We start from the raw sequence: 14842 nt of genomic DNA on the forward strand, positions 1-14842 counted from the left end.
CCTCGGCAGGCGTGGGGCTATGGCTTAGTTCAGTCTAGAGACATGAAACTAGCCTACATTTAATGGCTCTTTATAACATATAAAATTCATGCAGCTGGCCAAAGGAACAAATGCAAAAAAGAAGCACATTTCCATTCATACATTACCAAATTATACCATTCCCATCACTTATTTTATGCTATTTTCTAATACTTTCATAATAATGTGAAATAATAATGAAAATTAAGCTCATCTTTGTCTCGGCCATATCATGAAGTCTATCTATAGTATATGCATGAGTTTGTGTAATATGTGTGTGTGTGAGAGAGAGACAGAGAGAGAAGGAGAGCTAAGTCATAATCTCATGTGTAAATTTCTATTTTGGATTTTCAGAATTTATTTGAATTTGATCATGAGTCAACTGTGAGAAATAATTTTATTCAAGTATTAATATGATATATCACTTTAAGATATGTAAACAAGGGTCAAACATGTGTCATTGCAATGAATACTAATTTGTCCTTTTAACCAATTTGTAAATCTTTCACTAGAATTTTAAAAAATATATTCATAACAGTTATATTAAAATATAACTTTTGCATAATTTTCTTAATTGAATAAATACTAGTAAGCTATATTTACCACTATTATAACTATATCACAAGAATTAGAATATTTTCCTTTTATGAAATGTATGTAGACTGCGCCATAGTAATAGAGCATTTGCCCTGCACATAAACACCCAGGAACTTCAAATAGTCCCAGGGTGATTCCTGAGTTCAGATCGTGGAGCAAACATTGAACACTGCGAGATGTGGGCCCAAATAGTAGATGAAGAAAATTTATGTGATGTGAAAAAAATTTTAAATTTAACATCTTGAAATTTTCTGAGAAAGTATCTGAATTGTAAGCCATTCTATGGAATGCCTACATAATAACTTTTCATAGGTTGTGAAAAAAACTAATATTTTATTTGTTTTATTTCAAATGCAGCCAATTTTGTATTTTTCTAGATGAATATGCATTTCACTAACTCAATAATACAAAAAATCAGGGTTTTTTTTCTATTCTTTTCAAGTATAGCCAATAGAGGGAGCTGTGGAACTCCCTTCCTTTTTGAGCACAGCTGCTAAGTGAGGGCCATTAACTCAGAGAAACCAGTCCTGGGGTTTGGGCCTGTGAACAATGAGTGGGATTCAGCTCTTGTGTACTCTGGGCTAGGACCTCTGTGTGTTCTCTGCAGGTGCTTCCTGCCAAAACACCCCTCAAAACTCTGTCCATTCTGTCTGGAGTGTGAACTGAGCCCCATCAACATGAACAGCAGGAGATGGGAAGTTATTAGATTTAACTGATTTGCATGGACAGCTCCTCCTCTGGCAGAGGGAGAAAAGTAGGTGTGGGGCAGCCAGTGCCCACTGTGGGATCAGAGGGTGGTGTGCACCATGGCCTGGACTGCTCTCCTGCTCACGCTCCTCTTTCACTGCACAGGTATGGCTAGGACTCAAGAAGCTGCCTGGTAGAACTTCCTCCTTGTTCATAGTATTGATGAGTTTAACCTGATTCTTGCCTGAAGATAATGCAAGTCTTTCTTCGCAGGGTCCCTCTCCAGCCTGTGCTGACTCAGGAGCCTTCAGTCTCTGCATCTCCTGGAACAGCAGCCAGACTCACCTGCACCCTCAGAAGTGGTTTCAGTGTTGGCAGCTATGCAGTACGCTGGTACCAGCAGAAGACTGGGAACTCTCCTAGGTTTCTGCTGTATTACTACACAAGTACACAGTTGGGATCTGGAGTTTCCAATCGCTTCTCTGGATCCAAAGACACCTCAGCCAATGCGGGACTCCTGCACATCTCTGGGCTGCAGCCTGAGGATGAGGCTGACTATTACTGTATGATTTATGACAGTGGTACTAATCACAGTGACACAGGCATAAGAGGAAGTGGTACAAAAACTTTCGTCTGTTTTGAAACTTAAATAATGACCCTCTTCCAACATAAAGCTACTTTAGCATATAGCAATTTTATTTGGAAGTAATTTTTCTTTCATATTGACCTATCCAGCATTTTCTTATGCAATGTAGTTGAATTTAAAACTTCTAATGAACTTTCAATAACAATAAGAAACTCATGCAGAGGTCAAAATTTTACTCAGCTAATTAAATTGTAAAAGCCACTCACGTCCCACCTCCATAACTGTGTAAGTTCCTCATCTACTGGACTTATTCCAGAGACTCAAACAAATCTCTAAAGAACTCACCTAGCCACACACACAAAAAAGTCTCAAAAACCCATTCCTTACTGAGAGCTCCGGGAGGGGGATGGGTGGGCCAGCTCTTGCCAAACAAAACCCTTGCAGTCACTCCCCTAAAACCACATTCCAGTTAAAAATTGAACTCCAACCGGACAGCCCAGCTAAGAGCTCTTGAGTTTCTAGAGCATGCAGCAGCAAATGCACGTCCATCACCTACATCACTGATATGCCAGTAGTAGATGGATGGCATGTAAAGTAGAAACCAACCGATCTCCACTAACAAAAACATTAACAATGGAGGTTAACTTCCAGCAACAGCTTAGTAAAAGCCTCACACAAGGATTTCATGTCTCGTGCTGAGATACAATTTTCACAAATATTCTTATGCAGAAATATAATTTTTTAAATCTTGAAGGTAGAAAGGATAGGTTTTTATTGTGCCTCTTTTTCAGAATTTTAAGTTTTCCTCTTTTTTTTTAATTAGTGAATCATTGTGAGGTACGGTTACATACTTATAAAGTTTCGTGCTTGCATTTCAGTCATACAGTGATTGAGTACCCATCCCTCCGCCAGTGCCCATTACAGAAATATTTTTTATCATTCTGTTAGGGATAAAAAAACATTATAAAGTAAATTATTGTCGGCCTGCTACGGGCACAGGTTTGAGGGGTGGTTGGGAAAATGGAGACAGTGGTGGGAGGAAAGGGGTAATGATGGTGAGATGGGTGTTGAAATATTGAATACCTATAATCAATCATCATGAACAACTTTCTAAACAATGATGTGGGGGTTGGGGTGGGGGACGATCAAACTAGAACCAATTGGGCTGAATTTTAAAAGACTGGAGCAACAGCTTAGCACAGTAGGGCATTTGCTTTGCACGCAGCCAACCCGGGTTTGATTCCTCCGTCCCTCTCAGAGAGCCCAGCAAGCTACCGAGAATACCCTGCTGACATGGCAGAGCCTGGCAAGTTACCCATCGTATATTCGATATGCCAAAAACAGTAACAACAAGTCTCACAATAGAGATGTTACTGGTGCCCAACAATGCTACAGTGCTATTTACATTGCAATTTAAGCCTGCATTGCTCAGATCACCAGCACCATAATAAACATAGAAATCCTTTTACAGCACTTAGAATATGTTTTTGTAGGCATTTGAGAATTGCCTTACATGACCATCCACCCCTCACCCTTACTGACAGTCCCCTGTGCTCAGGGCTATGTCATTTGCTTTGATCATAAAGATAAGGCACTTATATATGAGCTTATATGAGAAGCTGTGCAGACTCAAATTAAAAAAATACAGAAAAGAAATGGTCTTGACTCATACTCTCAGGTACTGAAGCTTCCATTGCAAAGTCTGAACAGAGGGGGCTAGAGGGGGAAACTGGATTTGAGGTTCTGGGTCAACATTGATGTATTCCAGCAAAAGTGATAAACTCGGAGAGGGATGTGCTACTCTTATAGGCAACACCATTCAGGACCCAAAAGCGTTCCTCTGATTGTTTCCTTCTCCTTAAAGTAGACTGTATCCTCTACTTCTTGATCCCTGCAAGCAGTTGACCAACAGTCCAAGGTATTGATGCCGGCTGGCCACACATCATGGATATCACTTAAGGTAACTTTATCCATAAAAGCTACATAGAAAGACATGATATAATATCTATATTTTTATTTACAGGAAACAATGACAACATTGGGGTTCCTAAAAGAAGCTCCAAAGGTAAACCCTAAATTTGCTGGATTTGATTTACTCTCATGGTTCCAGGTCTAATTGTCTTATCCTGAAATAATGAACCGCTTGTTCGTTCCTTTGAGGACAAGGATGAACATTCTTGTTAGGTCAGTGACTATAGTGTCCATACCACCAAGAGTTCCTGCTCCTGATGTATAGACTCAAATCTGCTATCTGTTCATTTCTGTACGTTCCTCTATCTCTTCCTGTGTCCCCACATGCTTCCTCTCCTGTCTTCCTCTAACACATTCTAAAAATAAAGAATGAGTTCAGTAGAAATATATAGTTGGTCACACACATAAATATCTACAATTTTATTTCTAGGGCTAAAATAGCTTTAACCATATGGTGATGTGGATGAGATGGGGCGACAAGAAGTGAAGAAGTCCTTTCATGTCACCCAGGTATCTAGTTCCACTTTGTCCTCACCTCATACGTGACACTCTATGAGCCAGGACTTGCCTGTTGTTCCTGAGACCTAAAGCTTTAGGAAATTTATATTCATATTCATTTTCCCTAAGTCATTTCAACTCTCTGGCTCATGCTTGCTGTGAAGAAACATTGTTATGCTTTGGTAATTTTGCGTTTAGAGTTTATAGTTACAAATTGTATTGTGATAAATAAACTAGTAGAGACTTATTCCTAGAAACCCTTGTTCTTCGTCAGGGTCAGTGTTTGCAGTATTTACTAGTACAGTGAGGCAAATCCAAAAGTTTTAAATAATAGGACATACCTTGTCAAGTGGTAGAGGAAAATGAAAATATAAGGGGGTGAAAAGGGAGATAGTTTAGGGGTCAGTTGTGTGATTTGCTTTACAAGGCTGCTGTTGATCCCCAGTTTGATCTGTAGTCCCTACCAGGTTAGGTGTAACCCTGGGAGGTTGCCCTGGTGGCCCCCTACACTGTTGCACCAGAGCAGAGCAAAAGGGTCATAACATTGAACATTGGCCTCAATTGGCACAGTATCAAGGATTGTGTAGACTAGGTCCTCTGAGCACTACTTTGGAGGCTCTCACCACACAAAATGGGCACCTTCCAGAATAATATTTTTGGCTTGGATGTGGGCCATACCCTGAGGTCTCAGGAGCTATTCTTCCTTCTGTTCTCAGGAGTAATGCTAGTGGTTCTAGGGGACCACAGGCAGTACTAGAGATCAAATAAGGTCAGCCACGTGCAAGCAAGCACTTTAGCTCTTTAAGTTTCTGCTGTCCATGAAATTCTGTATCATTCCTTCATCTGAGTTATAATATCATTTGCCAGTCGAATAGCCCAAAACAGGAATAAGCCCCGTTCTGAGACTGCTCAATGCACTTCCTAAATTTCTTTTTGTTGGGAATCTGAGTTATCAAATCTAGATATTCTTCCAAATGTTCTTGTACTTATGTGGTGGGGGCAGTGGTTTATAAAATTATCCTCTCCAAAGAGCATAGATTCTGGACATTGCCTGGGTTTATCCCCAGCAGAACTTCCCTAACACTATCCGTAACACTGTCTCTGCAGTCATTTCAATAAACAGTCCTTTCAAATCCTACCAGACTGCATCAATTCTAAAGCTGCAATCCCAGGTTTTTCGAGATGTTGAGGACATTGACTACCAAGTGTGAAGAAAGTACTAGGGAGGTCCAGCAGGTAGACATGGGTCTAATGCTATTATCTTGATGGAAAAATCACACATAGGAACACATCCAGTGAGGCAAAAGAAGAACTCTAAACAACCTTGCTTCTAGTTAAGAATTGCAATCTGTAAACATCTCAGATCCATAATCGTAGCTTTCATAGCATACATTAATTACCACAAGGCCAAACACAACTCACCACATTTTCAGTTTCTCCTACCTACTAAGACATTCTCTGCTCTTTCCCCATTCTCCAATGACATCAATTTCAGATGTCTAGTCCTTTTGAAAGCCTATGTTATATGTCATCATTTTTAGTTGTAAATTTATGGAGTAGGAGAGGTTGGTGTCTATAATATCTGCCATCTATCTTGACTCTCAATGGTTAAATTTCTACAAACTTCTGAAGCTAGAGTAATATAAGTGTAGTTCAATGCAACCAGAGACCAAAGAGAAATTTTTATCTATATAATAAAAATAAATAAAAACTAAAGATTTGTAAATAAATAAGAGTCCAATTCCATGAATTAAAACTACAAAAGACAGCTGCAAAACTGAAACAGGCTTAACTAAGAAGATTAGGTACTGGTATAAAGAAAACGACAAAACGCTACTCCAAGAAATACAGGAGAACATGAGGAAATGGAGACACATCCCCTACTCATGGACTGGGAGAATTAACATTGTCAAAACTACAATATTTTCCAGGCATAGCATAGATTTAATACCATCCCTATTAGAATACCCATAATATTCTTTTTCAAAGAAATTAACCAAACACTCCTGAAATTCATATGGAACAGTATACCCCTACAAATAGAGAAAGAAATCTTTGGAAAAATGAATAAGATAGGTATCAACGTCCCCCAATTCAAACTGTAATACAAAGCAGAAGTATTTAAAACATCATGGTATTGGAATAAAGACAGACCTGCAGACCAATGGAATAGAGATGAATATCTTGACACGACTCCTCAAATACATGATTATTTAATATTTGATAAGGGAACAAGAAATATGAAGTGGAGCAAGGAAAGCCTATTCAACAAGTGTGCTGGAAAAACTGGGCAGTTATATGTAAAACATGAACTTAGACCTCGTTCTAAGCATGCAAAAAAGTCATATTAAAATGAATTAAATATCGCAACATAAAACCTAAATCCATAAGACACATGGAAGAAAATGTAGGCAAAAACATCCATGACATTGAAGTGAAAGGCACTTCAAAGAGGGTATTCCGGAGATATTGGTGGTGAGGAATGTGCACTGGTGGAGGAATGGGTGTTTGATCAGTATGTGATTGTAATCCAAACATGAAAACTTGTAACTGTCTCATGGTGATTCAATAAAATTAAAAAGAAAAGATAAAACACCACTGACTAAGCTAGTAGAAGCAAAGAGAAACATATGGTACTATAGGAAGCTAAGAAGCTTCTGCGCCTCCAAAGAAACAGTGACCATGATACACAGACAGCCCACAGATAGGGGAAAATTATTTATCCAGTACCCATCTGATAATGGATTAATGTCCAAGCTATATAAGATACTAATGTATCTTTACAAGGAAAAACATACAAGCCCATCAAAAATGGGGAGAAGAAATGAAAAGAAAATGATTGGTAGCTTGTCACAACAGTGTTTGGGCAGCAAAGAGCAGTTAGGATAGAGAAGAGACCAGTGTAACAATAAACAATAGTAGTTGGAAATGAACATTTTGGAGGAACTGGGTTTTGAAATTCGGAAAAGGAATATCCCTAATAATGTTTCAGCATCTGTATTGCTAACCATAAGACCCACATGGAGATAGAGAGATAGAGAGGCAGAGAGAGAGAGAGGGGAGAGAGAGAGAAAATTCCTTCCATAGAGGCTGGTAGGGTGGGATATGAGGGAGCTGGAGGGAAACTGGGGACATCGGTAGTAGTAAATACACACTGGTGAGAAAAGGGTGTTGCGACAGTGTGAAAGAATTTCATAATTGTTTATCTCACTTGACTCATGAAGAACTTTAAAATTGTTTATCTCATGCGATTCAATTAAAAAATTAAAAATAAATTATAGAGGGGCCAGAGAGATAGTACAGAGGGCAAGGCACTTGCTTTGCATGCCACCAATTTGGATTCAATCTCCAACATCCAATATTATCCCTTCAGCACTTCCAGGAGTGATTCCCTGAGTGCAGAAAAGGAGTAATCTCTGAGCACTGCTGGATGTGGCTCAAAAACAAAACAGCAATAGAGATACAGTACTTGAGTGGTGGCTGTTGTGTAGTGACATATACTCTGAAGAACACAAAACTGTAAATCTAAAAGCATAGACATACTTGTGTAATCTGAAGCTATCTCAGTGAAAAGGAAGCTTTAAAAAGTGAGGTTATATCTTAGAGCACGTCATCCACTACATGAAAGGTTCTTCCATATCAGATAGAGATTCTGTCTGTAAACCTCCCTCAGTGAAATCTCTTGCATTTGAGTCAGAAGAAACTGTCATCAAGAACACATAACCACTCCCCGCCCCTTTTAAGAAGCATCTTCTGGGTGAAACCAAGTTAAAAGTACCTCATCCAGAGTTTGAGAGAAATCTCAATTTGACAAACAAAAGGCAGATAAACATATCAATACTAAGAGATCTACTTAGGTGTTGAAATTCTGTGACAAATGATGTTTTAATTGTTTCTCTGATTCACAGGTACTCAGGGCTTAGTCCAGTCTCTATGCTCTTGGGTCACTCCTGAGGGTGCTCAGGGAACCATATGTGGTGCTAGTGATGGAACTAGGGTTGTTCACATATAAGGCAAACCCCTTAATCCCTGTACTAGCTCTCAGGCATAAGTGGAAAAATTTTAAAGCAGCAAACATAATATCACTTCAATGAACAATTATGGGTATTTTGTAAAATAAATGAACAAGGATAAAATGCAAAAAATGTAGTAATAACAATACAAACAAAAGGCACATATATATGTATATGCATACATATTACATATTACAGTATAGGAATCAAAACATTACACGAACTCAGAGAAGTAAACAGATGAACTTGATGTTAAAGAGTAGTTTATTTAACAAAACTAAGAAATATGATACCAACAACAATTAGCAGAGACAAAGAAAAAATAATGGGTGTCATTTAGCATGGTAAATAAGGTGAACCATTAAAACTTGTTTCAAAGATAATGGGCCTGAGCAATATAGTGGGCAAGCTACCTGCCTTGCATGCAGCTGACATGGGTTTTATCAGCAGCACCTAACCCATATTTGATCCCTCGAGCCCCGCCAGAGCTGGGAGTAAGCTCGGAGCACCACTGGGAATAACCCCCAAAGCAAGTCAAAACAAAAATAAAATAAAGTAATTTTAAAAGTAAATACTGAATTGAAAAGTGCCTTTTGACATGAAAAATTATCACCACTGTTAATTTATTTATCCATTTTTTAGTTTGGAGGCCACACCAGCAGTGATCAGGGATTCCTTCTGACTCTGGACTCAGGGATCACTCCTAGCTGTGCTCAGGGGACCATATGGCATGCTGGGGGTTGAACCCAGGTCTGCTGCATGCAAGGCAAGCACCCACCTGCTCTCCTATCACTATGGCCTGCCACAGTTAATTATTATCAAGAGAATGTCTCCAGGGGGTCTATGAATAAGGTTGAGGAGAACAAATCCTGCTGCCAATTCAGGCTGACTGTGCCCAAATTGCACACATACCCACTGGCTTGAATTAGAGGTCACCACAGGTGCTTCCTCCCAGAGGACTCACTCTGCCACCTCAGGCATCACAGAAAAACTAGGCCAGAATTAAAGATGTAGAACTGGGGGGAGGGAGCATACTAAAGGACTCCAATTTGCAACATTTGCATCCAAACACAAATCCTTACCCCAGGGTGTTGAGAAAGATAAAAGAGGCAGCAGAATAGTTCAATGTTAGTTATCAGGTCCAAATATCCAAAGAAACTCACAATTGTTAGAAAAGGCAAACAATAAACATCAATACATTGTTCATTTAGGTACTGACATCACAAGGCGAATTTTTAAACATTTTAGGCACCTTGATTTACAATATTGCTAATGATAGGGACTCATGCATACAATATTATACCACCACACACTCTCTCTCTCTACCTGCATCAGGGTAAGTTCAATACTCTAGTCCAGACTTTAGATTCTGTTACCTTCAGTCACATGGAAAATATTTTCAATGCATCAATCATGGTGTCTGTCTGATAAGTAATTATAGACTCTTTAAGGAGAAAAAGCCAAATGTCATAAGCTAGGACAATAAATTACCAACCCGGAATTTTAAATCTTTAAAATTGCAAAAGATTATATATGTATATATATGTATATATATATATATATATATATATATATATATTACTGTCACTGTCCTTGTCATCCCCTTGCTCATCGATTTGCTCGAGCGGGCACCAGTAACATCACCATGTGAGACTTGTTGTTACTGTTTTTGGCAAATCAAATACACTATGGGTAGCTTGCCAGGCTCTGCCATGCGGGTAAGATACTCTCCGTAGCTTGTCAGGCCCTCCGAGAGGGGCGGAGGAATCGAACCCGGGTCCACTGCATGCAAGGTGAACACTCTACTGCTGTGCTAATTAAAAAGTATATATATTGAAAAGGCATAGAATTTATATACTAACAATTCAGTTATCACTAATATATTTATAATTTCCTTTTTAGGTTGTTAATAATTATTTCCATGTACAAATATACAAAAATTTTTTTGAAATAACTCAACAAGGGTAACTCCAACCTTGAAAAGAAAGCATAATAGATTTTGAGCACAGAAGAAAACATGCAGAATGTTTTTGACAAGTCTCAAAAATATCAACGGATTATCTTTGTATCGGGAAAATAAGAGGAAAATATAGAACAAAAATATAGGACACTCTTTGCTGGAAGATTATTTGCTCTACAGAATTCTCACCATCAGATTTATCTTGAAATTGTCACTAGGTGGTGCTGTTCCTCTTCTCTAAGTTGACCAGGGCTTTAACAAATTCAGGTGGTTGTAAATCAGTTGACCCTGCACCCACACACACCGAGCGAAGTGGATGTTATATCTGGTGCTTTCTCCCAAGAGGCAAAACTCCAAGAGAAATACCATCCACTGTCTCAGCAGGAAGCTCAGGCTGGGGCCAACAACCCAAAATTGGATTGTGGTGGTGATGATGGTCTATGTTTCCTAACTTCAAACACACGATTTTTACCCAGGTTGCTTCAAGAAAAGATAAAAGAGACACTAGAGATACCAGCACCAGATTTGGGCCAGGGAATCTTTGCAACCTTCATCGTGGTCCGAACTACTGCTCTTTGCCTTGCTCACTTGTTTCCCGCATCCATGGATTTTTCAGAATTCAGAGTTGGAAGTAATGGACCTGCCTTGGTTCCTAATCACGAACTGGTGCTTGTTCCTAATCTCTGTTTTTTTGTTTCAAGGTCCAGTTCTCAGGCTAAGTCCTAACTGACCATGATACCAGGAAGAACAACCACTCCTGTCTCTGGGTCAGTCAGGGATGATTACAAACCACTACTAGTGGAGAAGAAGCACGGCCAGTACCACAGGGCACTGACTTCTGACTTAATCAATAAACACTCCTTGCCTCTGCCTGCTCCTTTGGCTCCCTCCTTGAGGGCAAAACTGTTTCACTTGGGATGCCCCAGAGGGGGGCGGGTGAGACCCCTCCACACCCCAAATACCCAGCCTTGGCAGCCAAAAACCTCCAGAATCCAGCCTCCACCATGCTCATGCCATTCTCCACAGCTCAGGCCTAGCCTCACCCATGAGTGAATGTATTCCTGTACTGCACAGTACTTCAAACCAGACACCCTAGCCATACTGCAAGATTACCGCACCACATTTGATGGGGTTCAAAGTAGGAGCAAACCAATCTTAAAGGGAAATATACAGTTTTTACAGATATATATATATAAAGCACACAAAGCTCAAACTTTAACAACATGTTAATGATCCCTTGTAGAAGGCCTAAATGATCCATAGTAGAAATACAACAACCTCTACACTCTTTCCTCTAAGGATACTTTTTTTGTAGCAGTTTCAGCTGTGTTTCATAGCAAATAATACAAAATATATAATTTCAGTTCTGCTTTTGGGCAGAGATTTGGGTTCGGGATGGAGAATGTGAAATATGGTGGTAGGAAGATGTAATGGTGCTGGGATTTGTGTTTGAATATTAAATTGATCAAATATTGTGAACTACTTTATAAAGCAAAAAAGTTAAAAAAAAAATTAAAAAGACTTCTGCCACCAGCGCCTGCCCAACTACCCTATGCTCTTCTCAACAGGTCTGTGTACCCAGGCATTTGCATCTGGACTGGCTGAGGGTGTGGTCGCCACTGTAGGGGACGTGGCCTCCTCAAAGGTGGGCATGGCCTTCTGTGGGGCCTCAGTTGTACTTCCCATTCCCAGCACTCTCGAGTCAAATCCCTAATTCTGTGGAATTTATTACCTAATTCTGTGGAAAACGTCCTGGCTGCCTCAACCACAATACGACAATAATCCACTGGCCTACTCCAATTCCACCAAAAGACCAGTGTACACAAGAAGTTGTACAAAACCCAACTGAAAAAACCACCTCGTCTAATGCTTCACAACATGCCTATCATAAGTCACAGAATAATGTCTGAGAGGAAGGATGTACTCTAGAAGGGGAGAAGGTTGACTACCGTCCACCGAGCTTATTCAGAATCCTTTCCCACAATAAGAGGGAACAATACTAGTGAACTTGAAGGTGTTATCTCTATACAACGGCAACAGCATAAAGAAACAGCGCAAATCTCCACTCTGAGGAGAGGATGAAGAAAAGAGTCCTGAATTCTGAACAGGGATTTCCCACAAATGCGATCTCTCCGACAAAGAATTCTGAGATAAAATGCTGTGGATGTTCAAAGAACTCAAAGATTCAATGGAGCAGACACACAGAAAATTAAAGGAAGAAATAAAAGAAACCATGGAGTGAATAGCCAAGAATATAAAGGAAGAACTGAGAGCAGAATAAGAAAGCTGCAAAAAGAAATGTCACAAATAAAGGATTTGGTAAATGAAATTAAAAACTCAGTGGGTGCCCTCAACAGTAGAATGTCTACAGCTGAAGAACCTTGAAAAGGAACAGCAGAAATCGTACTGGCAACAACAAACAATGGGAAGAGACCTCAAAATAGCTCTAAGGCTAATCAGAGTCCTAGGGGATGACCCAAGAGGAACAACATTAGAATCATCAGAGTGCCAGAAGGGCAGGGAGGCAACTTCAGTGAAAAAGCCACAGTTAAAGAAACCATTGCTGAAAAGTTCCCAGAGATAGAGAATGTAGGCGTCCAGATCCAAGGAGCCTGAAAGGTGCCAGCTAAAAGAAACCCTAATAAAAACACTCCTAGGCATATCATAGAATGATGGATGCCATGGATAGAGACACAATACTGCAGGGCAGCAAGGTCAAAGAAGGAAATCACATACAAAGGAGCACCCCTTAGATTTACAGCAGACCCATCAGAGGAAACCCTCCAAGCCCGAAGACAATGGTGGAATATAGTGAAAAAAACTCAATGAAATGAATGCTTCACCAAGAATACTTTATCCAGCTAAACTCTCATTCAAGCTTGATGGAACAATACACTATTTCCTGGATAAACAACAGTTCAGGAACTTCATAGACTCAAAACCAAACTTAAAAGAAGGACTAAAAGGGCTCTTGTAAGACAAGAAGGAAAACACCCATAAGCACAACAAACCCTTAAAGAAAGATGGCACAAAACCTGATAACAATAATCTCTCTCAATGTCAATGTTCTAAATGCACCAATCAAGAGACACAGAGTAGCAAAATGGACTCAGAAACTAAACCCAACATTTTGCTGCCTACAAGAAACACACCTGAACAGTCAAAGCAAACACAGACTGAAATTCAAAGGATGGAAAACAATTCTGCAAACACACAACTCCTTCACAGAAGCTGGAGTGGCCAGACTAGTATCCGACAACATAGATTTCAGGTTGAAAAAGATTAGAAGGGACAGCAAAGGTCGTTTTCTATTTATCAAGGAATATGTAAAACAGGAAGAAATCACACTCTTAAAGTATCCTCACCTAACAGAGTGGAATATCCCTACACACAACCCCAAATGTATGATCATCAAATCTTTGATAAGGGAGAAAAAAAATGTCAAGTGGAGCTAGGAAAGCCTCGTTAACAAATGGTGCTGGCATAACTGGACAATCACGTGCAAAACAATGGGCTTAGACAGTGACCTAACACTGTGCACAAAAGTCAGATCAAAATGGATTAAAGACCTCAACATCAGACAGCAATCCATAAGGTACATTGAAGACAAGAACGGCAAAACTCTCCACAATATTGAAGCTAAAGGTATCTTCTAAGATGATACGCAACTGATCAACCAAGTGGAAGCAGAGATAAACAAATGGGACTATATTAAACTATGAAGCTTCTACACTGCAAAAGGTAAGTGACCAGAATACAAAGACAATCTACAGAATGGGAAAGGATATTCACCCAATACACATGTGATTGGGGGTTGATATCAAGGGTATATAAGGCACTGGTTGAACTCTAGAAGAAGAAAACATCCAACGCCATCAGAAAATGGGGCGAAGAAATGAACAGAAACTTTCTCAAGGAAAAAATATGAATGGCAAAACTGCACAAGAAAAAATACTCTTCATCACTAATCATCAGGGAGATGCAGATCAAAACAACTGATACCACCTCAAACCACAGAGAATGGCATACATCCAAAAGAACGAAAGTAACCGGTGTTGGAGAGGATGTGGGGAGAAAGGGACCCTTCTACACTGCTGGTGGGAATGCTGACTGGTACAGCCCTTTTGGAAAATAATATGGACTCTTCTCAAAAAATCAGAAATTGAGCTTCCATTTGACCCAGCAATAACACTTCTGGGAATATATCCCAGAGAGGCAAAATAGCATAGTCGAAAAGGAATCTGCACTTATATGTTCATTGCCGCACTGTTTACAATAGTCAGAATCTGGAAAAAAATCCAAGTACCTGATAACAGATGACTGGTTAAAGAAACTTTGTTTCATCTACACAATGGAATACTATGCAGCTGTCAGAAAAGATGAAGTTATGAATTTTGCATGTAAGTGGATCAACATAGAAAGTATCATGCTAAGTGAAATGAGTCAGACAGAGAGAGAGAGAGACATAGAATGATAGCACTCATCTGTGGAATATAAAATAACAGACTGGGA

At 39.5% G+C, this 14842-nt stretch overlaps 1 gene segment (V, D, J or C); it reads left to right on the top strand.

Moving 5' to 3' along the window:
- The first annotated feature begins 1421 nt into the window (after positions 1-1421).
- On the top strand, positions 1422-1951 carry LOC129407051 (immunoglobulin lambda variable 5-37-like). The segment is given in 2 exon segments: positions 1422-1477; positions 1585-1951. Coding segments are annotated over 2 exon segments (423 nt in total).
- Positions 1952-14842: the final 12891 nt, after the last annotated feature.

Source organism: Sorex araneus, chromosome 9, assembly GCF_027595985.1.
Source record: "Sorex araneus isolate mSorAra2 chromosome 9, mSorAra2.pri, whole genome shotgun sequence".
Classification (NCBI taxonomy): domain Eukaryota; kingdom Metazoa; phylum Chordata; class Mammalia; order Eulipotyphla; family Soricidae; genus Sorex; species Sorex araneus.